The sequence below is a fragment of the Pecten maximus genome, chromosome 2 (assembly GCF_902652985.1).
Source record: "Pecten maximus chromosome 2, xPecMax1.1, whole genome shotgun sequence".
Lineage (NCBI taxonomy): Eukaryota > Metazoa > Mollusca > Bivalvia > Pectinida > Pectinidae > Pecten > Pecten maximus.
The window spans coordinates 43,053,877-43,081,428 of record NC_047016.1 but is presented as its reverse complement, the minus strand read 5'-3'; the positions used below and the strand labels follow the sequence as shown (position 1 = coordinate 43,081,428).

The following is a 27,552-nucleotide window of genomic DNA, read 5'->3' as shown; positions in this document are numbered from 1 at the left end:
TCCGGCCGTCCGGCCGTCCGGCCGTCCGGCCGTCCGTCCGGCGTCAACTTTCCATTAAAGCAACTTCTTCTCAATAACCAAAAGGCCTAGAGACCTAATATTGGGCCTGTAGCATGCTGGGGTGAAGGGCTACCAAGTTTGTTCAAATGAATGACCTTGACCTTCATTCAAGGTCACAGGAGTCAAAAAGGCTAAAATCTTCAAACGACTTCTTCTCAACAACCAACAGTCCCAGGGAGTTGATATTGGGTCTGTAGCATGCTGGGGTAAAGGGCTACCAAGTTTGTTCAAATGAATGACCTTGACTTTCATTCAAGGTCACAGGAGTCAAAAAGGCTAAAAAAAAATTAGACGACTTCTTCTAAATAGCCAAAAGACCCAGGGACTTGATATTGGGTCTGTAGCATGCTGGGGCGAAGGGCTACCAAGTTTGTTCAAATGAATGACCTTGACCTTCATTCAAGGTCACAGGAGTCAAAAAGGCTAAAATCTTTAAACGACTTCTTCTCAATAACCAAGAGTCCCAAGGACTTGATATTTGGTCTGTAGCATGCTGGGGTGAAGGGCTCCCAAGTTTGTTCAAATGAATGACCTTGACTTTCATTCAAGGTCACAGGAGTCAAAAAGGCTAAAATCTTTAAACGACTTCTTCTCAATAACCAAGAGTCCCAGGGAGTTGATATTGGGTCTGTAGCATGCTCGGGTGAAGGGCTACCAAGTTTGTTCAAATGAATGACCTTGACCGTCATTCAAGTTCACAGGAGTCAAAAAGGCTAAAATCTTTAAACGACTTCTTCTCAATAACCAAGAGTCCCAAGGACTTGATATTGGGTCTGTAGCATGCTGGGGTGAAGGGCTCCCAAGTTTGTTCAAATGAATGACCTTGACTTTCATTCAAGGTCACAGGAGTCAAAAAGGCTAAAATCTTTAAACGACTTCTTCTCAATAACCAAGAGTCCCAGGGAGTTGATATTGGGTCTGTAGCATGCTCGGGTGAAGGGCTACCAAGTTTGTTCAAATGAATGATCTTGACCGTCATTCAAGGTCACAGGAGTCAAAAAGGCTAAAATCTTTAAACGACTTCTTCTCAATAACCAAGAGTCCCAGAGACCTAATATTTGGCCTGTAGCATGCTGCGGTAAAGGGCTACCAATTTTGTTCAAATGAATGACCTTGACCTTCATTCAAGGTCACAGGGGTCAAAAAGGCTAAAATCTTTAAACAACTTCTTCTCAATAACCAAGAGTCCCAGGGAGTTGATATTGGGTCTGTAGCATGCTGGGGTGAAGGGCTACCAAGTTTGTTCAAATGAATGACCTTGACTTTCATTCAAGGTCACAGGAGTCAAAAAGGCTAAAATCTTTAAACGACTTCTTCTCAATAACCAAGAGTCCCAGAGACCTAATATTTGGCCTGTAGCATGCTGGGGTGAAGGGCTACCAAGTTTGTTCAAATGAATGACCTTGACCTTCATTCAAGGTCACAGGGGTCAAAAAGGCTAAAATCTTCAAACGACTTCTTCTCAATAACCAACAGTCCCAGGGAGTTGATATTGGGTCTGTAGCATGCTGGGATGAAGGGCTACCTAGTTTGTTCAAATGAATGGCCTTGACCTTCATTCAAGGTCACAGGGGCCAAAAAGGCTAAAATCTTTAAACGACTTCTTCTCGATAACCAACAGTCCCAGAGACCTAATATTTGGCCTGTAGCATGCTGGGGTAAAGAGCTACCAAGTTTGTTCAAATGAATGACCTTGACTTTCATTCAAGGTCACAGGAGTCAAAAAGGCTAAAATCTTTAAACGACTTCTTCTCAATAACCAAGAGTCCCAGAGACCTAATATTTGGCCTGTAGCATGCTGGGGTGAAGGGCTACCAAGTTTGTTCAAATGAATGACCTTGACTTTCATTCAAGGTCACAGGAGTCAAAAAGGCTTAAATCTTTAAACGACTTCTACTCAATAACCAAGAGTCCCAGAGAGTTGATATTGGGTCTGTAGCATGCTGGGGTAAAGGGCTACCAAGTTTGTTCAAATGAATGACCTTGACCTTCATTCAAGGTCACAGGGGTCAAAAAGGCTAAAATCTTTAAACAACTTCTTCTCAATAACCAAGAGTCCCAGGGAGTTGATATTGGGTCTGTAGCATGCTGGGGTGAAGGGCTACCAAGTTTGTTCAAATGAATGACCTTGACCTTCATTCAAGGTCACGTCGATCAAGTATGCTTAAATCTTTAAATGACTTTTAGTGAAAAGCCAAAGTGCAGAGAGACATTATATTGGTCCTGTAGCATGCTTTCAAATAACTGCAGGATCCATATATGAAAAGATCACTGCATTGCAGGTGAGCGATTTGGGCCCATTGGGCCCTTGTTGTTGGATTTGTATTGGAATTCATTCTAACTTGGTTCAAATTATCAGCATTGGATTACAGTTTGATGTTATGTACATGTTGGCCCTGGTTGACCCCCAGGGGCTGGTGGGCGGGGCCAAAAAGGATCAAATTGACTGAAATTTCAAAAATCTTTCTCTATACTCTCAGATATGTTAGAATCAAATACTCTGCATAGATGAAAGGGTCTTATGGTGCTTTACCAAAATTGTGAATTTCATGACCCTGGGGTCTCACATTTGCCCCTGGGGAGGGGGTAAACTTTACTATAGTTTATATAGGGAAATCACATTTTTGACTATTATTTGTTGGATTTCTATTGGAATTCATTCTAACTTGGTTCAAATTATCAGCATGGGATGACAGTTTGATGGTATGTACATGTTGGCCCTGGTTGACCCCCAGGGGCTGGTGGGCGGGGCCAAAAAGGGTCAAATTGACTGAAATTTCAAAAATCTTCTTCTCTACTCTCAGATATGGTAGAATCAAATACTCTTCATAGATGGAAGGGTCTTAAGGTGCTTTACCAAAATTGTGAATTTCATGACCCTGGGGTCTCACGTTTGCCCCTGGGGAGGGGGTAAACTTTACTATAGTTTATATAGGGAAATCACATTTTTGACTATTATTTGTTGGATTTCTATTGGAATTCATTCTAACTTGGTTCAAATTATCATCATGGGATTAGAGTTTGATGTTATGTACATGTTGGCCCTGGTTGACCCCCAGGGGCTGGTGGGCGGGGCCAAAAAGGGTCAAATTGACTGAAATTTCAAAAATCTTCTTCTCTACTCTCAGATATGTTAGAATCAAATACTCTTCATAGACTGACCCCATTAGGACTGATGGGTGGGGCCAAAAAGGGTCAATTTAGTTGGCGGAAATATTTCAAATCTCAGGTGACCGTTAAGGCCCTTTGGGCCTCTTGTTATTTGAACGATAGCATAAAAAATCATGTTTTTACTATATGTAACTATATTTTACTTATAAACAAGGACATATTTAAAAATGGTGAAACATTGCTATAACCTTCAAAATAAGAGAACTTTTGAAAATAAAAATAAAATAGAAATAGGATTCTCCAATTATTATATTTAAACACAAGGAATGTGAAAATTTCTAAACAGAGTTCTTGATCTTGTTTCGACAGGGAACATTTATTAGAAATTTGTATATATATGTCATGTAAATTGTTACTGTTAATGTACAGGACACATATTTGGATGGAGATGCTGAATTTAAACCAAAGCGGCCAAGAAAAAAGACAAAGCCATCTGCACTAACGCGACCGCCAAAGAAAGGCAAAAAGAAGAAGAATCAGAGGAAAAATATCCGTCCCCAAAAACCGTCTCCACCATCTGAACCAACTGGTTTGACAGGTAAGATTTGTAGTGCATAATCTGATGCAAAGGAAAGGAATCGCATGAATAAAGAATCCTTGCTGTAGTTGTACAATGTAACAGAATGCACATGATGTTGTGATACGATCTAAGGCTGATACCTATATGATGCCTTACTTTATTACTGATGCATTCCTTTGGATTCTACATATACAGTACCTCTTATATTGGTCAGATATGGTTATTTCTAATCAAGAAAAGTTTTTGAAAAAAAAATGTAAAAAATCACTAGACGTTTACATTTACATTTCCCAGTGAAATATCTATATAAAGGAGGTGACCTATAACAGCTAAAAAAAAACTGTCTCTACCATCTAAACCAACTGGTATGACAGGTATATTCTGTCAATACTAGATAAAAGATATGGTATTCTAACTGTTCTTAAAATAAGCTAATAAAAAAAGGAGCAACTCGCGAAGCCAGGTTTCCAAATATTATATTCTACCTTCTATAACTGGTTGACGTCAGAGGCTCTGTATAGCACTATGTATCATCCACAACTTATAAGATGAACTACTATACACATGAATTATGAACTAGGTAGTACTTTGGTTCTTGCAAAATTTCCCCAACTGGAGATTTTTCTCATCAGTACATCTGTATATGTTGTTATAGAAGATAATTAAAGGAATTATTGTAATAGGATGCACATGATGTTGTGATACGATCTAAGGCTGATACCTATATGATGCCTTACTTAATTACTGATGCATTCTTTTCGATTGTACATGTACAGTAGCTCTTATATTGGTCAGATATGGTTATTTCTAATCTAGAGAAGATTTTAGATTTAAAAGAAAAAAAAGAAAAAAGAAAAAGTAGGTGAACTACTACACACATAAATTATGAACTTGGTAGTACTTTGTTTCTTACAGAATTTCCCCAACTGGAGATTTTTCTCATCAGTACATCTGTATATCTAAGTAGTTATAGAAGATAATTAAAGGAATTACGTAATTTTGTATTCTAAAGAATATCACGGATAAGGTGGCCCATCAAGCCTCCAAAAGTGATGAGAAATATATCTGCCGTATGGATCAATCAGAAAACTTTATATAAATATTCTTAATTTTAATCTAGAATCTAATACAAAGAAATCAAGATATAAGATTTTCAATCCATAATCTGATGCAAAGGAAAGGATTCCCACAAATAAAGCATTCTTGCTGTAGTTGTACAATGTAACAGAATGCACATGATGTTGTGATACGATCTAAGGCTGACACCTATATGATGCCTTACTTAATTACTGATGCATTCCTTTGGATTCTACATATACAATACCTCTTATATTGGTCAGATTTTGTTATTAGATTAAGCCTGTATAAAGCATCTCCAGATTTGAAAAGAAGAAATAGTCCAAAAAAATGGTAGCTTTTCATTAACCAAGAGGCCTGGATTGATGATACTGGGCCAGTAGCATCCTGGGATGAAGGGGTACCGAGTTTGTTTGGTTTTGTTTTGTATTATTAAATGTCCTATCAGCAGATATTTTAATTTAAGAATAGCCTCCCCTGTGTGGGAGATATATATATATATATATATATATATATATATATGTATGATGTGTGTGTATAGTTGCCTCCTTGTGATAGCATTACTGATGTTGTCTTTATATATAGTGCTACCACATTCATGATATTAACAAGGACACCTCACTCGGTCACATTATACTGACAACTGTATGTCCATGGTCTATGGTCTGTCCATCCAAAAACAGTCCTTGTTATCGCTATTTTGTGAGAATTACTGAAAAGAATTTACCTTGATTCATATTCAAGTATGGTCTTTGTTGAAACATTCAGTGATTTCTTTTCAAAAACCAAAAGCTCTAGAATCATGATATTTGGTTGGTAGGTTCCTTGGATGAAGCCCCATATAGTTTGCGAAAAGGAATGACCTTGACACATAATCAATGTCACAAAGGTCAAATTCGTTAAAACACTTGCAGACTTCTGATTTCTGAAAGACCTTTAATTATAATATTTGGCCTTGGCTGATAGGTTCTTGGGATTATGGGGATGAAATTTGCAAAAGGAAAATTTTAATGTCCTTGACGCTTTAATTATTATTCAAGGGGTCTAATTTCTTGAAAGTCAGAAACAAGGACCTTTTGATTTTAAATTAGGTTAAAGGGCAGAGAAATATATACTAGTACCAGCTGACTGAATATCTGTTAAAAGCAGAGATTGTTGTATGTATGCAAAATAATGTTATTGTGATAATAATTTCTGCCTGAATCATTGGAGGAAAGACAATATATTCTATAGTTAAGCAGGATATCAAATTCTGGCAATTTCATAAATACATCAATAAGATGTTATTGCAAAAACACAATGTTTTGTGAATTGTCAATCTATCATTGATCATTTTTACCTTTGTAGAAATGCCTGCGATTGATACTAGTCTGTTAGATCCTGAGGAAAAAGGAAACACTTCTGATGCAGACATGTCAGGAATGTCCAATCCGGATTTGAGTCAGACTGGCTCGGAGACGGAGATGTTTAACGAAGTGTCCGAGTCTGATGCACAGCCAGACAAAGCGGCAGAGGATAGTACAGAAGTCAGTAAAACTGTAGAATCTGTGGAATCACCATTGCCAAAGGAAACATCGGACAGACCAAGTCTGACCGAGCTGCCAGAGGCTGCCCTCAGTGCATTAGGTAAAAATCTAAGCTGTTTCTTTGGTCATCTGGACTCTGATCAATAAGGGTATCAGATGAGGAATACTGATATCAAACAAAACATCCACACAGATGTAGTTTTAAATGTTTAGTATTTAGATGGACATGAAATTTACTGTCATTGATGAATATCCATGCCTCTCAATAGAATGCTGATATCAATTGCTCGCAAAACATAAATTATAATTTACAAAATATCAATCCCTAGATCAATTTCAATCCTCAACTCATCCTTACACATTGATTTTCTTTGCTTCAGCTTGTGCACAATGCATTGTTTAAAAAAAAAGGTTCTATACTGTCATAAATATTTGGGGAAACCTAAGTTCAAGAGTCTTTATTGGACAGGTAAGTTTAAAAGTATGTTGGAGTAATATTTAGAATGTTGAATAATAGATATATATAATCATGAATATTTTATATCTTTCAGATATGGAAAAAGGCCTAGAATTACCCCTTGAGCAGGCATCTCGCTTACTTGAAGAAACAGACTTCCAAGATGTGTTCAACAAAATTCCTGATGAAACGTTTGATCTGTTTTCAGGTAAAATCGGTAATTGAATGTCATGATTATTTTCAGGAACATTTTTATGTCAAAGGCAATATATTGAGGGTTAACTGAGTGGATGTCAGATCTGTAGTTACATCATCTGCACACATCGTTCCATTCAATAACTAGTGATGGACTGATTGTCAAATATAGTTGGTTGTCAATCAATTATGGCTATCCTATTGAGATGATAGATTTTAATTGATTACAATCAATGATCATTAAAATCAAATACATTATATCGCCATTAAAATTTGTTTCTGTACCAAAATTTCCATTATGATTCTAAATTAAAAGCTGATCTGTTTCTGCACTAAGTTCCGATAGATGTAGACATGATAATTGGTTAAGCTGATGCGATTTTACAACCACTGGTGCCTGCCTTCAAAGCAGGTTTCTCAAATGTAAATAATAACCTCATCTAGGTGTATCAAACGTTTATTATGACTTTGCTGAGACCCAGATGCAAACACAGGGTTACCGACTTGTCAACAAACTTGAAAAATTCATGGATAATTTAGATAAGAACTAGATTATGAAGTGATTGTTAATTAACAGATCATTTGGGTTGTTTGATGGATGGACTGGTGCTTTAGTGTTTGTTCTGATAGGTGTGATATTTAAATAGCAGATGTGATCACACTGTTGGCTTTCAAATGAAATAGAACAATCTTTAAGCTTTAAATAGATGAACTTGATAGATGTTCACAACACCAACTTCTGAACATTTCTCAATAATTTTTATCAGCTTTCATTCATTTGTGATGAAAACATTTCAAATTTATCAATCAATATTAGAACACTACTGAAAGTTTCCTTAACTCAGTATGATTATAAGGTAAAAAAAGATATTGTTGTCATTGAAATTGGGACCATTAGCTTAAATCCAATAAATATGTTTGCTAATTTTAAGTGTTTCCTTTGGGAAATCAGATGGAGAATAAACATATCTAGAAAGTAGTTGGTCAGGTTAATTTGCTTAATTCTAAAATCAATATGAAATGGAACCATTGTGGTTGTGAATTTCAAATTTAAACTAAGCAGCTATAAATTTCTAAAATAAATTTCCTCTCATTAAGCCTACCATCAAAAGATTGGATGTACAACTGTTCATTGTTTGGTGTCACGTCAGCTTTCCTTCTGTCCTTCAACACTTTTTGTTTATCACTTTTTCCAATTTCTTGGATCTTTCTAAAATTTTATATATACATTCTCCTTAGTTCCTAAATAGCTAGTTGTGTATGATCAATTTTAAGACATATCTGAAAACAAAATGGCCAACACATGGCCATTTTGTATTGTTTGTTATTGCTGTTCCTTGAAAAGTACTTAAGGATATTTCTTAAATTTCACTTGTAGGTTTCCCTTGGACCCTATTTGTGCCCATTCAACTTTCAGTCTGATTGGGAAAACAAAATAGCTGACAGGCAGCCTTCTTAGATTTTGAGAATTGAAGCTTGTTATCACTATTTCTTGAAAAGTACTGGAGGGATATTTCACAAATTATCATATATGATTACTTTTTTAGTTATGCATATTGCATTTTGAGACCAATCGGAAAACAACATCGCCGACAGGCAGCCATCTTGGATTTTGACAATTGAAGTTTGTTATCGCTATTTCTGAGAAAGTACTGAAAGGATCTTTCTCAAATTTCATATGAAGGTTCCCCTTGGTGCCTAGTTATGCATATTGCATTTTGAGACCAATTGGATAACAACATGGCCGACAGGCAGCCATCTTGGATTTTGACAATTGAAGTTTGTTATCGCTATTTCTCAGAAAGTACTGAAGGGATCTTTCTCAAATTTCATATGAAGGTTCCCCTTGGTGCCTAGTTATGCATATTGCATTTTGAGACCAATCTGAAAATAACATGGCCGACAGGCAGCCATCTTGGATTTTGACAATTGAAGTTTGTTATCGCTATTTCTCAGAAAGTACTGAATGGATCTTTCTCCAATTTCATATGTAGGTTCCCCTTGGTGCCTAGTTATGCATATTGAGTTTTGAGACCGATCGGAAAACAACATGGCCGACAGGCAGCCATCTTGGATTTTGACAATTGAAGTTTGTTATCGCTATTTCTGAGAAAGTACTGAAGGGATCTTTCTCAAATTTCATATGTAGGTTCCCCTCGGTGCCTGGTTATGCATATTGCATTTTGAGACCAATCTGAAAATAACATGGCCGACAGGCAGCCATCTTGGATTTTGACAATTGAAGTTTGTTATCGCTATTTCTCAGAAAGTACTGAAGGGATCTTTCTCAAATTTCATATGTAGGTTCCCCTTGGTGCCTAGTTATGCATATTGCGTTTTGAGACCAATCGGAAAACAACATGGCCGACAGGCAGCCATCTTGGATTTGACAATTGAAGTTTGTTATCACTATTTCTGAGAAATTATTTAAGGGATCTTTCTCAAATTTCATATGTAAGTTTCCCTTGGTGCCTAGTTATGCATATTGCGTTTTGAGACCAATCTGAAAACAACATGGCCGACAAGCAGCCATCTTGGATTTTGACAACTGAAGTTTGTTATCGCTATTTCTGAGAAAGTACTGAAGGGATCTTTCTCAAATTTCATATGGAGGTTCCCCTTGGTGCCTCATTATGCTTATTGCATTTTGAGATCAATTGGAAAACAATATGGCAGACAGACCGCCATCTTGGATTTTGACAATTTAAGTTTGTTATCTCTATTTCTCAAAGTACTGAAGGGATCTTTCTCAAATTTCATATGTAGGTTCCCCTTGGTCCCTTGTATTGCATTTTTGGACCAGTCTGTCCTGAAAACAACCTGGCAAACAAACAGCCATTATCGTTAAATCTCAAATTTCTTATATAGCTAGGATTCCCTTGTTTGAAAAGTACTGGAGGGATATCTCAATTTGCACAGATTAGTAAAAGGAAGGGAAAAATAGAGAGAAGATCAATCTGACATAGAACCTATAAAGATCATTCAATGGTGGGCGCCAAGATCCCTCTGGGATCTCTTGTTTGGAGATGAAGCATCTTTAATAGGAAAGCTGATGTTATTGTAGCAAATTAGGTTTACATGTTTGTTGTAGCTTGAAGTTTGTATATTGTAGGTAAAAATGGTGACGTGATGATGCCTACTCATGAGGATGTGGCCGAGTTGGAACGCCACATTGCAGAAGCCAACATTGACATCAGTGTGGCTCAGCAGGCTATAGAGAAACTCACCAATGGGGGTATGGAGTTAGATGATGAACAACTTAAACAGATTGCAGCATCGCTGCTTGGGACTCCTGTGAACAACATGGCAACTTCAAACAATGCTGCTCCTACACCTCCTACCCCTGCTGCAACTACAGCAACTGGGGAATTGTGCAATGGAATATCACTCGATAGTGGTATCAATGATCACGACATGAACCGGACACTACCTGATAATGTGGTGATGGTGAACAGAAATGCAGGGTCTAGCCAGGCTGGGGTTAGGGTGACAGTTAGTAGTTCTACTGGTATGTACCAGGCCTCGGGCTTTAACCCCAAGGTGGACCGTCGAACATTAGTTAATAACAGGGAAGGATTGGTAGCATTAAATGCTGCTGCTGCTGTTGTAAACACACAGAATGCCAGCCAGCAACAACAACGGTTCCCACATCCATCTATGGAACTACAAGGGGCACCTATGGTGGCAAACCTGCCTCAGTCATTTATAAGTCATCATCAGAATACACTGCCAAATTTCACTGCAGGACAGGTAATGCCAGGGCAGTCCAATTCTCATCAGCAACAACAACAACAACAGGTGTTTCTACAGCAACAGTCCCGTGAATCCATACCAGGGAACATTCCCAATATACCTCTACAGCAAATTGTGTCCGTGTCCAATGTGTCCAATATCCGCATGCCCAATATGAACTCTGTGGGTAATCATCTTGGCATTGACAACCTTCAGAATGTAATGGTCACATCAGATAAAGGACATCAAATTAGTTCCTCCCCCCAACAGACTTCCCACCCTGGCGGTCACATCACTACCACTTGGCCAGCAAATCTGGCCAATGTGATCAGCTTCCAGAATGGTTTCCCTCTACACAATACAGGGTCTTTTCAGCATGTTAATGACATAGCAGCCAGTCTAAAGTTCGGTGTGGGCTCCCCGCGTGTCATACCCAGTGAGCTGAAACAGGATATGACACAACAGTACCATCAAGTGATGGGGTCACCACATTCCTCACAGACCGGTGTCCGGCCTGCGGCACCACCATCTCAGGCAGTGTACGAGGGTCAGCAGGTCCGACCCGGGTTCAGTAGACTGTCGCCTCCTTTTAGTGCATCAACAGGAAAGGGCTCCTAGCAGATAATGACTCAACAATTCTGCTCAAGTACATGTTGTGTTACAGTTTTAGAGGAGAGTTTGCTGGTAAAGTGTGAGTGTGTTTGAGAAATATATATTGAGAAAGTAATTGATAGAACTTTGATATAGTTTAGTCTTTGAGACATCATGCACATTAATTGAGCTAAATTCAGAGAAAGATATCAAATTTATACTATAGATTAACTGATATTTCTGATATATATAAGTTTCAGGCTGTGTGTTTTGTTTTAATTGTTGTTAAACAGCATTCGTTTTTCTGTTTGTGTCGGATTATGTGAGGAAACCATAGAATTAATTTCCATTTTTAATGTTTTAGAGGTTTTGTCAGGCAGTAACACAAAGTTTGCAAATAAAGAAGCTTTAATTATAATTAATCAAAACATGCAAAGTTACAAACTTTTTCTCTACAAAGTAACATTTTCAAATCTGTGAATATGATGTGTGAATTCTAATTGTAAGTAATCATTCAAGCATGTGAAGAAGCAATTATAATCCATAATTCTAAATCTTCTAAACATGACATATTCACTTTTTTCAAAATTAACCACGTTTTCTACGCACAAACACGAAACTTTGGTCTTTCTGTTTATGAACAGAAATGTTTCTAGAGTAAGGACAGTACGTGTAGTATGTATTTAACATTGTATTGTGTATCAACAGAGGTTATATTGTAGTGATTCCTTAATTTGGTATTGTTTGAATTCAAAATATTCTAATTTGTCTTTTGATTATCGGTTACATGTTATATGATGTATGCATGTTTGTTATTCTTTGTGTCAAATTTTTATTAATATAGTTATAGTGAAGTTGTGATTTAAGTATATAGTTCTCTGAATTTAGCTGACAGTTGCTGGTGTTGTTCTGGATTTTTTTGTAGGACAGAAGCAGAGATCTGATTTTTTTATCAAAATTTGTTAATACAATGTTTACATGTTAACATGTAAGTACAGGTGCTGAAGGGACTTTATATTGAATCTTATCGTGGCAGGTCATCAACAATCAAAAATCGCGCACATTTGGTGAAATTGCCATGTTGGATTTTGTGTTAAATGTTAATGTAGCATTTTATAAAACAATATATCTTATATATATATCCCAGTCTCTTGTGAAGGTTTTCAAGAATTATGTTGAATGTGGTTTCTCTCCGCTTGATATACATACTTGTTTTGATTCTCTCACTCATATTTATAGGCAGCAGTTCAATATTAGGCTATAAAATTCTCCAGAAAATTTAAAGACAAATCATGCGGCCATTTATATCAACCTTGCATACAAGTCATAGATGTCATTTAATGTTTTTCCTAAGTCCATACAAGTAGAATCAAAAGCTTTGGTCATAAACAAGACCATTGTAATTAACATAGTACCAGAATCTATCGCTTACAAAGCATAGTCTTGATTTCTGTGGTTGGTGATCGTAAAATAATATTCTCTATTTGAATAACGTGGGGTTTCTTTGTTCAAGGTAAGTGAGCTATAAGGATTGCATTGTGTTCACTTGTCAAGGCTGTAAGTTACACCCTACTTACCATTAGTACTCTAAACATAAGGGATGGGTTTACCAGGTGAGGCAGTGTTATACGAACACTAGGTCATCAACACCTACATTTTTTTACCTTTTACTGTTCACTGTAACTTTGGGGCACGAGTTTACCAATGGGAGGCAATATGTCGTATATTAAAAGTAGGTCTACATTATTTAGACCTTTGGCCTATCGTTCTATTGGAGATTTATGATCTGATAGGTATTAAAGTTTGGGAAACAGTGCCCCCCTTTTCTGTTATTGTATCTACAGTTTATCAGCAAATTTAAAAAAAATAAAAATCAGAATAGCCTATATTGGTACATTAATGCAAACAGATATATTTTTTCAGGTATGTTACAGACAGTATGACATAATATTTCTTCCGAACAACCATTCCTTTAATCATTTAATCAAAAGCCATTATGGTGTTTGTACCATAAGCAATTAAGATTTAACTACATGCGTAAGTAATGAAAAATTTTACCAGTCTTCAGAGTAACATGATATGGGTACAGTAATCAAAAAAATATCTTGTATTATGTAGTGAGGTAATGTACTATTTCTATACTTCAAGTATATACAAAAATTCCATGCATAGACTTCTTGTTAGATTACTTTTAATATTTAGAACATTTCAAAGTCTATCTTTTACTGAGAAACTGGGAAAAAAACAATGTATGTATTGTGTTGTGAGAGACATTCATTGTAAATGTTGTCAACCCGTCACCACTGGGTCAAGATACTTTATACAGTTTTGATCTCCGGCAGTGTTGATTTCACATCAATTTGATAATCAATCCAATTATTTAATTACTTCAGTACCATGCTGTTCCTTAAGTGTCCACATCCCACCCCAAAACTTTTAAAGTTTTTTGGGTAAATTTTTTGAAAAGATTTAAAGCTCATTATTATATAAGTTCATACCTTCGTCAGAGCTCTAGGAGTGATCATGATGTTATGTCAAAATAAGGTGGAAATATATATATATATATTTACCGGTATATGATTATTGAAAACATTTTTTTTATTATTTTACCATGTTTTGGACTTCACTTCATCAGAACTACTTTAAAAGTTTTAAGTACTTGGAAAGTATCTAAATCCATGCAACAATTCCATACATTCCACACCCTGTCTGTTTGATATTTTGCGTTGGCTGCCACTTGTGAGCTTCGCAATCATTGATTACACTTATTTGAATTGCCTGGTTGAGAATTGTTCTATAACGGTGTCTCTGGACTCCCAGGTGTGTTACATATTTTTTGTACTCATTGATTCTGTGAAATTAACACTGCCTGGAATATAAGCCTTATAAAGGAAATAATCTGATTTGTGCCATGTATACTGCTGTTTTATATCCTTCCTACCCCTACAAGCTAGTATTGTATGGGTCCACTTCTGTGGCCGGGAGGGTCCATTGTGATTATGGAGGGATCCAATAACAGGCTTAGTTCAAAGATGTTGCATGTCTCATACATATGTAGTTATTGTCCACTGTGTAAAGATCTTAATATAGCTGTCTAACTTGTTAAATCTTCTACCAAATACTCTTTATCATCAATAGATGTCATGTCATCCTTTTTATACTGTTCACACAATTAAGTAGTTTCTTTGTTTGAATAATATTTTGAATATTATAAAACATTCAATTGGATACTTTATAATTTTAAACTGTTGTAATTGAAATTTGAGAATGTTTTCATTGGATAAGCACTGCATCAGACTTCAAACCCAATTCCCTTGGTTGTGTATTACAGGGTAGATACATTGTTTCATTTCCCAGTGTATAGAAAGGAAATGCTCTTAACATTTAAAGAAAATATTGGTACCGTACATGTATACTTATCAAAATTAAACACCAGCTTTCATTGAAAGATTACCTTTGGTATCATAGAGTAACAATCTAAATAGATTATAGGTGATGTTATAATGATAAAAAAACAAACAGGTTGTTTTATACAATATTGAGCATTCTTTATATGACAGGTACCTGAAATAAATTTGATCTTAATACGATTGTGATCTGTATTGGTAAGTGATCTATCTCCTCAAGTTCATTATTACCATCTGATAAATTTTGAGACTTGCATGAGAATTTTGTTTAGTCACTCATTTAGTTGTGTAACAGAAAACATTGTTGTATACTGCTCCAGCCAAAAAATCTTTTCTTTCTGTCTCATGCAAGTTTATTTGCAGGATTAACTCCTAATTTGTTTTGTGGAAAGATCTTCATTTCTTATAGGAAGCTTAATAAGGTCACATAGATTTTGGTTTATTACCCATATTTCTTCATTAAACCTCACTGTACTTGTGCTTTTTAACCCACCAGTCTGAAAGGCAAGTGAGCTTATACCTTGAAGTGGCATCCATTCACTTGGACAACTCCTTCAATGAACTGATTTCTTATCTATGGAACTACACGTGCCTTTTTCAGCATAAAATTTTAGTTGTCATTCTTTCCTGATCACTATACATACTGTATACAAAAAAGTATGTAAATAGAACCGGTGACTTGACACACAACATTTTGACAGGTCTTTTCTGGATAACCTCTTCTACACATGAAACTACACATGAGTGTTAAGGACCATATTATGGAGATGTGTATACACTTTGTTTTTTGAAAAAGTTATGGTGCCAAGGTGACCCAATCAATATACACATGCTTTGTGTTTCAATGCCCATAGCTCAACTTGATCAACTTGATTCAAGCTTAGTTGAAGGTTCAGTAAAGGAGAAGCTAGATTCAAGCTTGGTCGAAGGTTCAGTGAAGGAGAAACTTGATTCAAGCTTGGTCGAAGGTTCAGTGAAGGAGAAACTTGATTCAAGCTTGGTCGAAGGTTCAGTGAAGGAGAAACTTGATTCAAGCTTGGTCGAAGGTTCAGTGAAGGAGAAGCTAGATTCAAGCTTGGTCGAAGGTTCAGTGAAGGAGAAACTTGATTCAAGCTTGGTCGAAGGTTCAGTGAAGGAGAAACTTGATTCAAGCTTGGTCGAAGGTTCAGTGAAGGAGAAACTAATTATAGTGGTATACATCTTGTCCATATTTTCCTTAATTTGTGTAAACATTTGTGTTATTTAAGTTGGTTAATGAACTTATCTGATTTCTACCAATTAAATGTACCGATATAATATACATGATGTATATATGAACTCCTCATTAAATGTACATTGTAAGCGTTGGGCCACTGGGGTTATCAGTTAACCATTGGTTTACAGTTCTAGTTGTGGAACTTGCGGCTATTGAGTCCAGCTGCTATGGTTTTTTGTTATATGTTAAATTCCCCGTGGTTTAATGGTCTAATGCAGTGCTTTCCCAGTCAATAACTGACTTCCCTTGTGCAATATTCATAGTCAGTTGTGAAACTTCCAATCGGAATATTTTCTATCCAGGTCTGTGTTATGTTTATTTAGCATGGACCAGTTGCTGGCCATTTAAACACCCATTTCATTTTACTGCTGCATCGTTATAGTTTTCGTCTAAATGTCTCAATCAGATTTTGAATGATTTGATGCAGAGTAAAACCTGTTTGACTTTATACATTCTTTAAGGAAATAACCGACATGCCCCACAACATTTTAAGTATTTGTGGTTAGTTATTGGAACTTTGCATGAGTAATGTAAACATTTGAAATTTTCTCAATTTTGTCAGATACTAAAATGATTGAGTAGAAAATACTCCGAATATTTTCAGGCAGATTTTTAGACAGACTTATAATTTATGTATTGCAATTTAGGTAGTGCTGGTCAGAATCAGATCAAAAAAAATATGAGAAAATTTGTTTTGTCGGAACATTTGATGTATGAATGCCAACCATTCTGTTGATGTTGGTTTGTTATTTTGGGTTTTTATCCATCATGAAAAGAAATCAGATTTTTTTTTTTTTTTTTTAGTTCACACAACTTTTTTTTGAAGACTGAGATAGAAATTTGTTATCAGCCTTAGTGTTAGGATCTTGTCTTGAGAAATGAAATTTTATGAAAATATTTACACATATTTCCCGTTGAATAAGTCGAGCAATACATACAATAAATCACTCTATACACAGCTATAATACGTGCCAATTTGTACCTATATATGGCTTTATATGGTTTTATCGAGTGAGAAATGCGTTTTATCTGAACTAGTTAGATAATTCTAGTGATTGGTTGTGCTGAAAATGTGCTGGAATTAGGACAATTATGAATCTGATTATTTCCTTTTAAGAACAAAGAACAACTATGCCACGTGTCAACAATATTTTACTGTGTCATATAACTTATGTAACTATCAGTTAAGATAAATCTAATGTCTTGTACTATTTAAAAAAAAAAGATCATGAAATTATATTTAATAAATTTGGTTTAAACTCAAAATTTTGAGTATTGGGAGAAACAAGGGGGATAGCAGGCAGCATATTTTGAAGGAATTTATGGTTGTAGATGGTATCTGTTAATGTACTTACTCAGAGTGTATATATTTTACTCTAAAGTGTAAATGGTTAAAACTTAATTGTAAGTGAAACCCTCATTCTAGTCGTGAATTTTAAAATGAAAATATTAGAAATTTTGAAAGATTTTGTTTTTGTTTTAGTAAAGTTACAGAATTTTTATCCTAACCTGTTTCTCCTGCCACTGTTTGTGTTATGTATTGTTGTGTCAAATGTATACTTTTTTATGAAAGAAAAGTTTCAAAACTATTATGATCTTGTTTTTTGTGAATATTGAAATGGCAACAACACTGCAAAAGAAGGTGCTGCTTTAAAACCATTTGGTATTTTTACAGAGCATGTTATGAAAGTTCTGCCATTCTATACCATATGGTGCATTTAAAGCAGCATTTTATGTTAAATGTTAGGATCCATGTTTACTGGAATTAGAAACACTACCAATCAAGATACATAATTTAAATAAGTTTAAACCCTAGTACATTGGCATTAAGAAATTTTCATTTCAAACAGTATTCAAGTTTGGGAGCAATATATTACGTTTCAGATATTGTTACTTAATATGAAATACATGTACCACCAACACTGAAAAGTGAAATTATAGACTTTGATAAACCTGCAACATTTCACAAGTGCTTTCTGCCAAAAAATACGTTAAATTCAGACCAACAGGAAGTAACACTGAGAAAAAAATAACAAGTTGCACTTTTGAAATTCATTCAGATAAACAGTAGTTTTTAAATTATTGACCGGCAACCATGTTGTAAAAGTACATCGAAATTTCACTTTGGACTTTCATGTTTGTAAAATGAACAAATATTAATCAACGGCATTCTGTCGTCTTGATGTTTTCCCAGTGTTACATTTATGATAGAAAAAATGATCTCAAGAGTGTCTGTTTTATAATTATTATAAGTATAGTGTGTACAGTATTTCTTCATATATTATATTAAAAAAGACGTTTTTTTTAATTCGTTTACTATACATATCATTACCTCATTATGGAATATAACTAAGGTAAATAATCAATATTAATTATTGTAATAATAATTATGCTGAATTTTTATTCAAGAAATGTTTGCTTGTTATTTGAAAATACAGCCATTTCATCTCATCCCCATTAAATGTTAGCTATGATTATAATAATGTTGTGGATGTATATATCTCAAAATTTAAATGAACCCCAGCTCTTGTTGTCCTGGATAAAGAATCTTCGATATTTGAATATCCTGCAAAGGGTTTTTAATTGAGCCATTTTGATCCTCCAGTGGCTAAGAGTATAAGACTAAATGTTGGCTATTCATTATGTGATGTTTATTGCCTAATCAACATAATGCTAAAACAAAATGACTATTATAATTGTTCTTTCACATTTTTGTACTTTATGCTTAATCACTGTACATTATAATAATTACCTTTTTTGTCTAATTATAATTTGCTTTATTATTCTTTAAAACTAAGCAGTAGGACTAATTATCTGGGACATGTAGATCACTATAAATTTTGAGATATATACATCATCACATTTTAATGGATACTATTTGTGTTATGGGTGTGTCTGAAAGTTGTTGCAGTTTTCTATTGTCATGTAATTGTATAGAACCCATGAGAAATTCATTGTGTTCTTATATATTATTAATTATGTTTAGACATAATTATTTAAAAAAAAAAAAAAAAAAAACAAGAGAAAAAAGGCTTAATAAAAAAACTGAATGTAATTTCTTTTTTCAGTAGTTCTTTTTAAAGAAAAATGAGCGTTACTACTGCAGCGCTTAGTCTGGTTACAAGTGTGTCTTCATCAGCATGTTCAAACTAGACTTCATAACAAAACTACTTGTCATTTACCAGCATCAGTGTATAGAAACGATACCAGATATAGGTACACATGGTATATGCAATATGTTGTACACCAGCACAAAAATTAAGTTTTCAATTTTAATTCACACAAAAATCAACATGTTACCAGAGCTGCCACACAGGATATCTGTCTGTGTGTCACCTTGTGCAAACATCTATACTTGGAAAACCGATTTCAATTAAGCTGCACAGCAATGTTAGAGAGCATGCATAGATGTGATTTCAAGATTTCTTCTTTTATTTTTAAAAAAAATATTGGTTGCCATGGTAACCAGGTTACTATACACAGGTTAAGTGTTATAACCCATAGCTCATTAGTACTTGGATCAGTTATATTTCAACTTGGTCAAGTGTTGTAACTTATCAATGCCTATAATTTGACACATCGAGTGTTTCCAGAACCATTACTATGGAAGCACATTTTCAGAGGCTTCCCATTGGTAAAAATTTAGTTTATTGTACAATCAAGCTGTACGTAAATGACTTGCCTTTTAGTTAAAATGACTTTTCGGTTGAGTAATATGAAAATTCATTTAGTTGAGAAAGGCAGCATGGTTAAAACAGAAGATGAACATGAATATTTCTGACATTTTTAGCCCCGCCATTTTGCCTATGTTGGGTAAATTTAATGTTTTCATAACAAAAATAACAACAATAAACAAACAACTGTGGCATGAAGTGATATATTGAAAACTTAAAAGAATAATGAAATTCTGTTTCCATTTGTTATCAGATTTGAACACTTTTTGCAATTTTCATATCTTTAAAAGTAAATGTGCAAAGACTGATAAGTATACAGAAGCAGATATAAGTAAACAAATACATTAAAGTACAAAATGATCTATAAACGAGAAATAAATTAAACATTAATATAACTGATGCATATTGACAGATATTGAGTAAAGTATTTAGTGGCAGAGAGTAATATATTGTTGCAGTTTCATTTTCGTAATATAACTTGTGGTTTTCATTTCCATTGCTTTCAATTCCTAAAGTCTGTTACAGCAAAAAACTTTTGCAAATGATGGCAGTTGAAATATTAGAAAGGTAGCCAGCAATTTGAACTCTTGACAACTTTCTTGACCATTTAAAAGATTCTTAGAACTTGCAACCTCGGTGAGGAAACTGCACTCTTCGTGCTTATAAATCTAGTGAACCTACATGTATACCTCAAGTATGAAGCTCCAGTGACAAGTAATGGAGGAGAAACGTTTGATTTGATGTAAGTCAAAGGTCAGAGTGACCTACTTTTGTTACACTGCCTAACTTAGGTGTCCCAAATATGAAGTTCCAGTATCAAGCAATGTAGAGATTAGAGCCCGAACAAGATAATGTGTGAACTGACGGACATATGCCCGAACTTGGCCCACTTTAAAAAGAATAATTCTGAATTTCAACCCACTCGGCAAGCTATGTTGTCTTCTGACAACTCTTGTTCAATGGCAGATTATAAATATCCAGAACCAGGTTCGAGTTAGAAAATTCATACCCTGCCTACACTGCTCTCCGACAGACATCCATCTGTCAGAAATCATCTGTCCATCTTCCAGAGCTAAGTTATCACAGCTAGGCTCTAATTACTGCAAGCACATGTAACACAATAATAGGTTTTGGTATAGCATTGGACATGAACTCATCATGATTGTCAATTTCATCTTCTATGGATATTATGATTAATCTGGTTCAATTAATTGACATCATTGAATAAAAACATAAATATCAAATGTTATGACGGAAAGACAATGTCAAATGCAGGTCACCAACCTTATGTCTAGGTCTGGACAGGATGACAGGAACCACGCCAGATTCAGGACTAGATAGGGTCACAGGAACCACGCCTAATTCAGGTCTAGACAGGAAAAGCGGAACCACACCAAATTCAGGTCTAGCTATTAGGTTGCGTGCATTGCATGTCGTTAATCTTTCATTAACTGTACTCTTGTTTCAGCAAATCTAATCTTTGAGAAGTTACACATGGTCAACATGTGTTTACACTGTACAGAAAGGGAGTCCCACATCCTGAAGAGCCGTATGGTTAGGCGCAAACGAGTCAGGATTTATTATATTGATAAAATAGGAAAGTCATCTCCAAGAAGTTGCGTACTGCTACCAAAACTGGAACTGAGGTTAAATACCAAAATGTTTAATTCAGCAGTCTAATATAGGTGTTGTTGTGTTTCAACTCTCGTCATTTACTTTTCTAGATTTTGAACATCAATATATGTTGAGGTGGCACTAGCGGATCCAGGGGGGGGGGGGGGGTCCTTGGGGTCAGGATCTCCGGAGATCTCCTACAGTTTTCTACCGACTTCTTTGGAACTTGGTAAGCTTTATATTCATGTTATCAGGTTGTGTTAGAAACTTTTGATTACTTGTTTTCCTCAAATTATCAGAAATTTGAAATATTGACTTTGTAGTGTTAAGGCGAGATTTGTGGCATACCAGCATAGCGACTCTTAAAATGATGCAAATCTTATTTCCATGCAAGATAGTATGTATGAGTATCCACTTTGTTATATAACTCAACCGCAAATCATATTATAGGGTGCCGATACAGCTGAACATTTACGGTACACAGGGGTTTCGAGTGATTGCAAATATAATGGTGCTGCTTTTCAAAATATTGGTTGCCATGGTAACCAAACGAAACGCCTATATTTAGACGAATCTTGTCCAGACTATTTCTAGTTTGAACCAGTTTAAATTAAACAATACAGGGACCTACGCCTGGACAATATACACGTAAGCAATTGATGTTTGTCCGTGGTTTCCAGAAAAATGTGGTCAAAAAAACTGCATATGCAGTTGTTTTTTGACAAGTGTCGGACACATTTCATCGTCAGATTTTGCTTTGGTTTTTGTTTATTTCGACAACGCAGTGTTGGCCCGTAACGGCCTTGGCACATTTCGAGCTTCAAATTAATCATAAACATGGAAATCGCTAAAATCTCCTAGAAATTATACAAACCAGGTACATTGTCAGTTGGAATGACATAATTATTGAATTGTCCGCAAACATAAAATAAATGAGAAAACATTTTATCAAATATCATATTTAATAATTACTTTGATGATTTACAATTATATCTGTTTGATACAGATTATGTGACTGAAAAGATGAACATGATAGTACGTTGACAGAAACAGGGACACATCCTCGCCTTGTCTACCAATAATATAAACCTATTACTCTGTTAATCTACCTATTCTAGCACGAATCTTGATTAACGTATTTTCACATGTTTAAGTAAAACTACATTACTGAAATGTCATAGAGGGACAAGCGGATTACAGGGCCCTTATTACGACAACAGCTCAACACAAAACCACTGTATACCTGCAGCTATTTATACATAGTATATAAATATATAGCTGTATCACTAAATTATGTTATGCATAATTAGGAAATGGTTGTCATTGAATGAAAATACAAGTGCTCATATAAGTAGATTCACATGCAAGACTTATTCTCCATGATAATACCACACAAATCAACATAAACACACAAAAACGCATACATGTGATCACCTCCTTCACAATTTTGTGAGGTTTAAAATCCTGAATGGAAATCACAACAAAGTAATTTCATTGAAAACTCATTCACACTAGAAAAACTGACCTGTTCAAACTGAATTGTAATTTATATCTATAAACCAGTGTAAACTGGGCTTACGCCTTCAGTTTTCAGAACATAAAATGCCTGTCTGACCCTATTCAATAATTGTTCTGTTTCACATATAAAGTTCCTGATAGCCACTGTCATGTGTATGTGCTAAAAAATGCTTGCACTTATGCTTAAGTAATTAAATTAAGTAAAGAGATTATTTTTACAAATTGAATCCATATTGTCATTGTAAGTCCCATAAATAACATAAATGCCAAAAATTAGGGCAGTTACATATTATCTGACTAAACTGTAGACCAGTGAATAGAAATGCCTCACAATTGACGGACAGATGGACAGACGGAGATAGTATACAATAATATGCCCACTGAAAAAGAATGGAATAATTTAAAACATCTTAATCAAAATCTGGCACTAAAACTATTCAGTTTAGACCAGAATTTTCCAATTTGCAGAGAACAACAATCTCTAACAGTAAATACTACAGCCATAAGTTACCTCCCTTTATATTAAAAACGTCTCTTCAACAGTAAGTGCTGAAGGCATTAGATTCCTCACTTCAAATTACAAACAAGAGGCATTCATGAACCCAGTCTATCAAAAGAATTTCTAAAATAGATAAAAAAACTGACCTATGGTCATCAAATTTTGGACTTTATCAACATCTGATTTATTACAAGTTATATTTTTTAACTTATGTGAGGTGAGGTAACTTGGGCAGCTGAGATTATTGTATTCTGCAAATAGGATAAACATTTACAATTCAATAAACCAAACATATATCTACATTCTGCATTCACTCACATTATTCTCAGTCGATATAAAATTTTGAAATATTTTAACACAAAGGACTAATCACAAGTGATTTATGTTAGAAAATATCAAAATCTACAAAAAGTTTTTCTATAGGAGAAGCACACTATCAATTTTTGTCTGTCTCTGTCTGTTTGTTCCGCATAAGCATAGATTCTCTTTCCACTTGCTCTTTCATTAATTGAGCTTCCTTGAAAAGTCGAACTTCTTCCTCTATTTCTGGAACTCTTGCTGAAAACAGAAGAACACTGACATTTAAAAATCTTATCTAACCCACATACTACAATTTTCCCATTCTGCTTTCTTCACTAATTTCATCAATGGCATCATTTTTGATTGCATAAATCCTGGCCTGAGCAACATTTGGTTTTTTGTCTTAATGGAAGCTAAAATTACTTTGTAGAAGCTTAAATTTCAGAAATTATTAGCTTTCCATAGTTCAGGTGAAAAATGAAATCCCAGAGGGATCTTAGTGTCCACCATCAAATGATTTTTTTATTGGATCTATGTAAGACCTTACTTTTCTCTTTTCCTTATCTAAGTCTTTAAATATATAACAACAATAATTAACTGTACAACTAGTAAGACAGAAGTAACCACAATGGAAATTCATTAACTTCATCTGTCAATCACAGATGGTTAGCTGGTTTTTTTGTTTTTTTTGCTGTCTTTTCTTTCATTATGGTTTATGATCAGTCTCAGAAATGAACAAACACAATTAGTGATCAAGGAAAAACTTATTACGTATGGAATTTGAGAAAGATACTTCCAGTATTGATCTTTATTGCATCAATGAAAGACTTATATTTTCTCTACTTTTCTGATCTTTCAGCTCTTTATCAACAAGGGTAACCGACGTAAGTAATCTGAGAGCAAGAGATTCCAGTCATCTTGATGCCACATCGAATGACCTTCATTGGATCTCTGTAAAACTGATTTTCTCTACTTTTCTCATCTTCTTCTTAATCATTTGAAAACAAAGGGAACCTACTTATAAAATCTAAGAAAGATTCATCAAGAACTTTCTAAGAAAGTGATAAAATATAACTGTCAAAATAGCAAATGGGTGATAGGCTACAATGTATTTTGTTTTCTTATTATCTCAAATAGCAATTTAAAGGATTGTTTATGGACAGACAGAAGGACAGACCCAGAGTGATGGGCTATTTGAACAGCCTGGCTAAAAATAGATTATAATGTCACAAATCAAACAATACTGTTGTTACAAGTCATGTGTACTTACTTGTTTTAAAATGAACCATTCTATAAAAACTAAATCCTGCCAGCATCACTGTTATTCCAAACATGGTCAAGTTTCCAGTTAACATCAAATAGTCATAAACTTTGAATTTAGGTGGAAGTTTAAATCTCATGGTTGTTCTTCCGCTGCAGACAAGACAAGATGATGAGGAGATTCTCTGAAAAAAAAAAAAGGTGAAAATGTAAAATCAAAACTCAAGTTTAGAATTCCCTTTTCCTAATGGTCTACATATTAAAGGAAATTACAAGTGGATAGGCACTGCAATCCTAGATTTCAGCAAGGCCTTTGACAAATTCCCCAATTCCCCCTACCAATTAAGGTTAAGATGTTAACTGCAGCATCGTTCGAAGTTGGATTAAGCTTCCTTCACACATCAACGATGCAGTGAATACTTGTAGATGGCAGTCATTCAGAACATGCGAAGTTCGAATTAGTTCCACATGGGACAGTCCTTAGACTAATTCTAAAGTTATTATTTCCTCTGACACATTAATGTTATTGACCTGTTCATCCTTGGGCAGATATCGGGATTAATTAGGAAATATTCTGTTTTAATTAATTTGGTCTATTTAATGAGAACAAGAGGCCCTTGGGCCAGAACTGTCATATGACCACAAAGGCTTACATCAGAGAGAATGTCCTAAACGGACATCTGACCACAAAGGCTTACAGCAGAGAGAATGTCCTAAACAGACATCTGACCACAAAGGCTTACAGCAGAGAGATCGAATGTCCTAAACGGTTATCTGACCATAAAGGCTTACAGCAGAGAGAATGACCTAAACAGGTTATCTGACCATAAAGGCTTACAGCAGCTAGAGAGAATGACCTAAAACAGACATCTGACCACAAAGACTTACAGCAGAGAAAATGACCTAAACAGACATCTGACCACAAAGACTTACAGCAAAGAGAATGATAACTTCTGTATTCACACCACTTTCAGAAAAATTCAATGAACTATGTACTATGTACATGTACTTATAACCCCATGTCACAGGGGCGAACCAATCTTATTGTAGCAAAATAACCGGGGAACTATAATCAAAGTCCCGCAGCCCTCAGTAGGTGTCCTCGAGGTAGCGTCAGACACTCGCCACAATACCCGAGTTTAGAAATAAGTAGTGTGGGTCGTCGAGAAACACAATTCAACACCTTTGTAAAGTTGAAGTCTATGCATATTAAGCAACATTAGCAGCTAGTGTTCAGAGCATATATAACTAGCAACACCGCTCTCACTTTCATCAAAACATGCAGCAACGTCCAACAAAGTAACACCTAGGCACTCCAACTCTAACTCTCCCTCAAACTCCCTTTCCGCTCTCGCTTTTATCCCTTTTATACCAAAACCTGCCGGAGAGCCTACGGGAGCGCCGGAGCCCTGCAGGACCAGTGCCGGAGCAGTGCAGGAGCATCGAAGCGGTGCAGAAGCGCCGGAGCAGTGCGCAGCTGTGCTGCAGCCTTCCGCTCCGGTGACTTAATATAGATGGGGCATCGCTGGAGCTCCCAGACGGGTCCAGCCATTTGTAGTGGGTAATAGGGATGAGAGACAATTAATACCTCTCTGACAGGGGCAATAAACATGAACGGCAGCCTGACAAACGATTACTGCCACGGGCGTGGTAAATTGATTACTTCACGGATTAGCATCCCGACGTGTCCCCCCCATCTAATTACCAACGATCAACAGATAGACGGGCTATTTAAGTTCCTAAAGCAAAGATGGTATAACAGAAAATAGAAAAATACTACACAAATATAGAAAAATGCTGCACTATCTATTAACAAATGATTTGCGGGCCCTCCCCTTTACTTTAGTGTTTCAGACCATAATGGCTGTAACACACACACAGTGGATGAAGCATGATGGCTGTAGGTCATCCTCACCCTTTAGATGATGTAATTAATTACTAGTACATGTATATACTTTATTCGACCTTACTAATGAGTAAATGAAAGTTAGATTTTGTGAATGTTTAGCTACTTTCTGATGTCGCCGCAATAAATGATGGAATACAACGGTTATGTTTTGTTTTTTGTTTTTGTTTTGCAGGTCGCCTTGTCAAGTGCCCAGGTTCGATGGTCGATGGTCCAACTATAAAATATAACCTCTTTCAAGAGCAAATGGAGCAATTTTAGGACAATGTAAGAGTTATTCCCCTTGGTGTTCGCACAGATAAAATAAAATCCCGCTGTACTTGACAGGTTGAGCGATAGTAATGCCATATAACCTGCAAATTAAGATTATCAGCAAATAAATAATATCCCATTTTGGCAGACTGTCTACTAGGCCTAGAGCACAGTAGGATTCATGCTACTGTTAGTACGACATTGCATAAGCACAGCCAGCAGTGACCATGTGTGACTTTGTTTCTTGTGTGTGTGACATCGTAATGATAGCATGTGACGAAGTCTATCACAGATTTCCTGCGATATCTGGACAAAATAGGGTACTTACATCGCTTCTTACAAAGTTTGTACGAAGCCGGTACTATAGACACTATAAGGTTATCTTCAACACGCACTTCTCCATAGACCAATGTCAAAATTGCGTACGATAGTTTCGTATGCAGAGACCGAAACAGTTCCATATCCAAAGAAGACATATATATTTAGAGTTCTTATGTAGAAATCATTAATGTCATACATTTATCGATGTTACAGTTTA

General features: G+C 35.5%; 1 protein-coding gene and 1 long non-coding RNA gene across 2 annotated transcripts in view; one reads left to right on the top strand and one right to left on the bottom strand.

Annotated features, from left to right (window-relative positions):
- The window catches only part of LOC117322170 (INO80 complex subunit D-like), a 30,445-nt gene extending 11,424 nt beyond the window's left edge, over positions 1 to 19,021 (top strand). The window contains exons 8-11 of the mRNA XM_033876943.1: positions 3,601 to 3,769; positions 6,176 to 6,454; positions 6,906 to 7,019; positions 10,119 to 19,021. Of these exons, the coding sequence (XP_033732834.1) occupies positions 3,601 to 3,769; positions 6,176 to 6,454; positions 6,906 to 7,019; positions 10,119 to 11,356 (1,800 nt within the window). The 3' untranslated portion in view covers positions 11,357 to 19,021. The remainder of the gene's footprint in view (positions 1 to 3,600; positions 3,770 to 6,175; positions 6,455 to 6,905; positions 7,020 to 10,118) is intronic.
- A 3,201-nt stretch (positions 19,022 to 22,222) lies between these two features.
- Positions 22,223 to 27,441, bottom strand: LOC117322171. Its single transcript, XR_004531476.1, has 3 exons — positions 27,343 to 27,441; positions 24,867 to 25,041; positions 22,223 to 23,854 (listed from the first exon to the last, which is right to left on the bottom strand). It is a non-coding gene; the product is annotated as an uncharacterized LOC117322171 (long non-coding RNA).
- Positions 27,442 to 27,552: the final 111 nt, after the last annotated feature.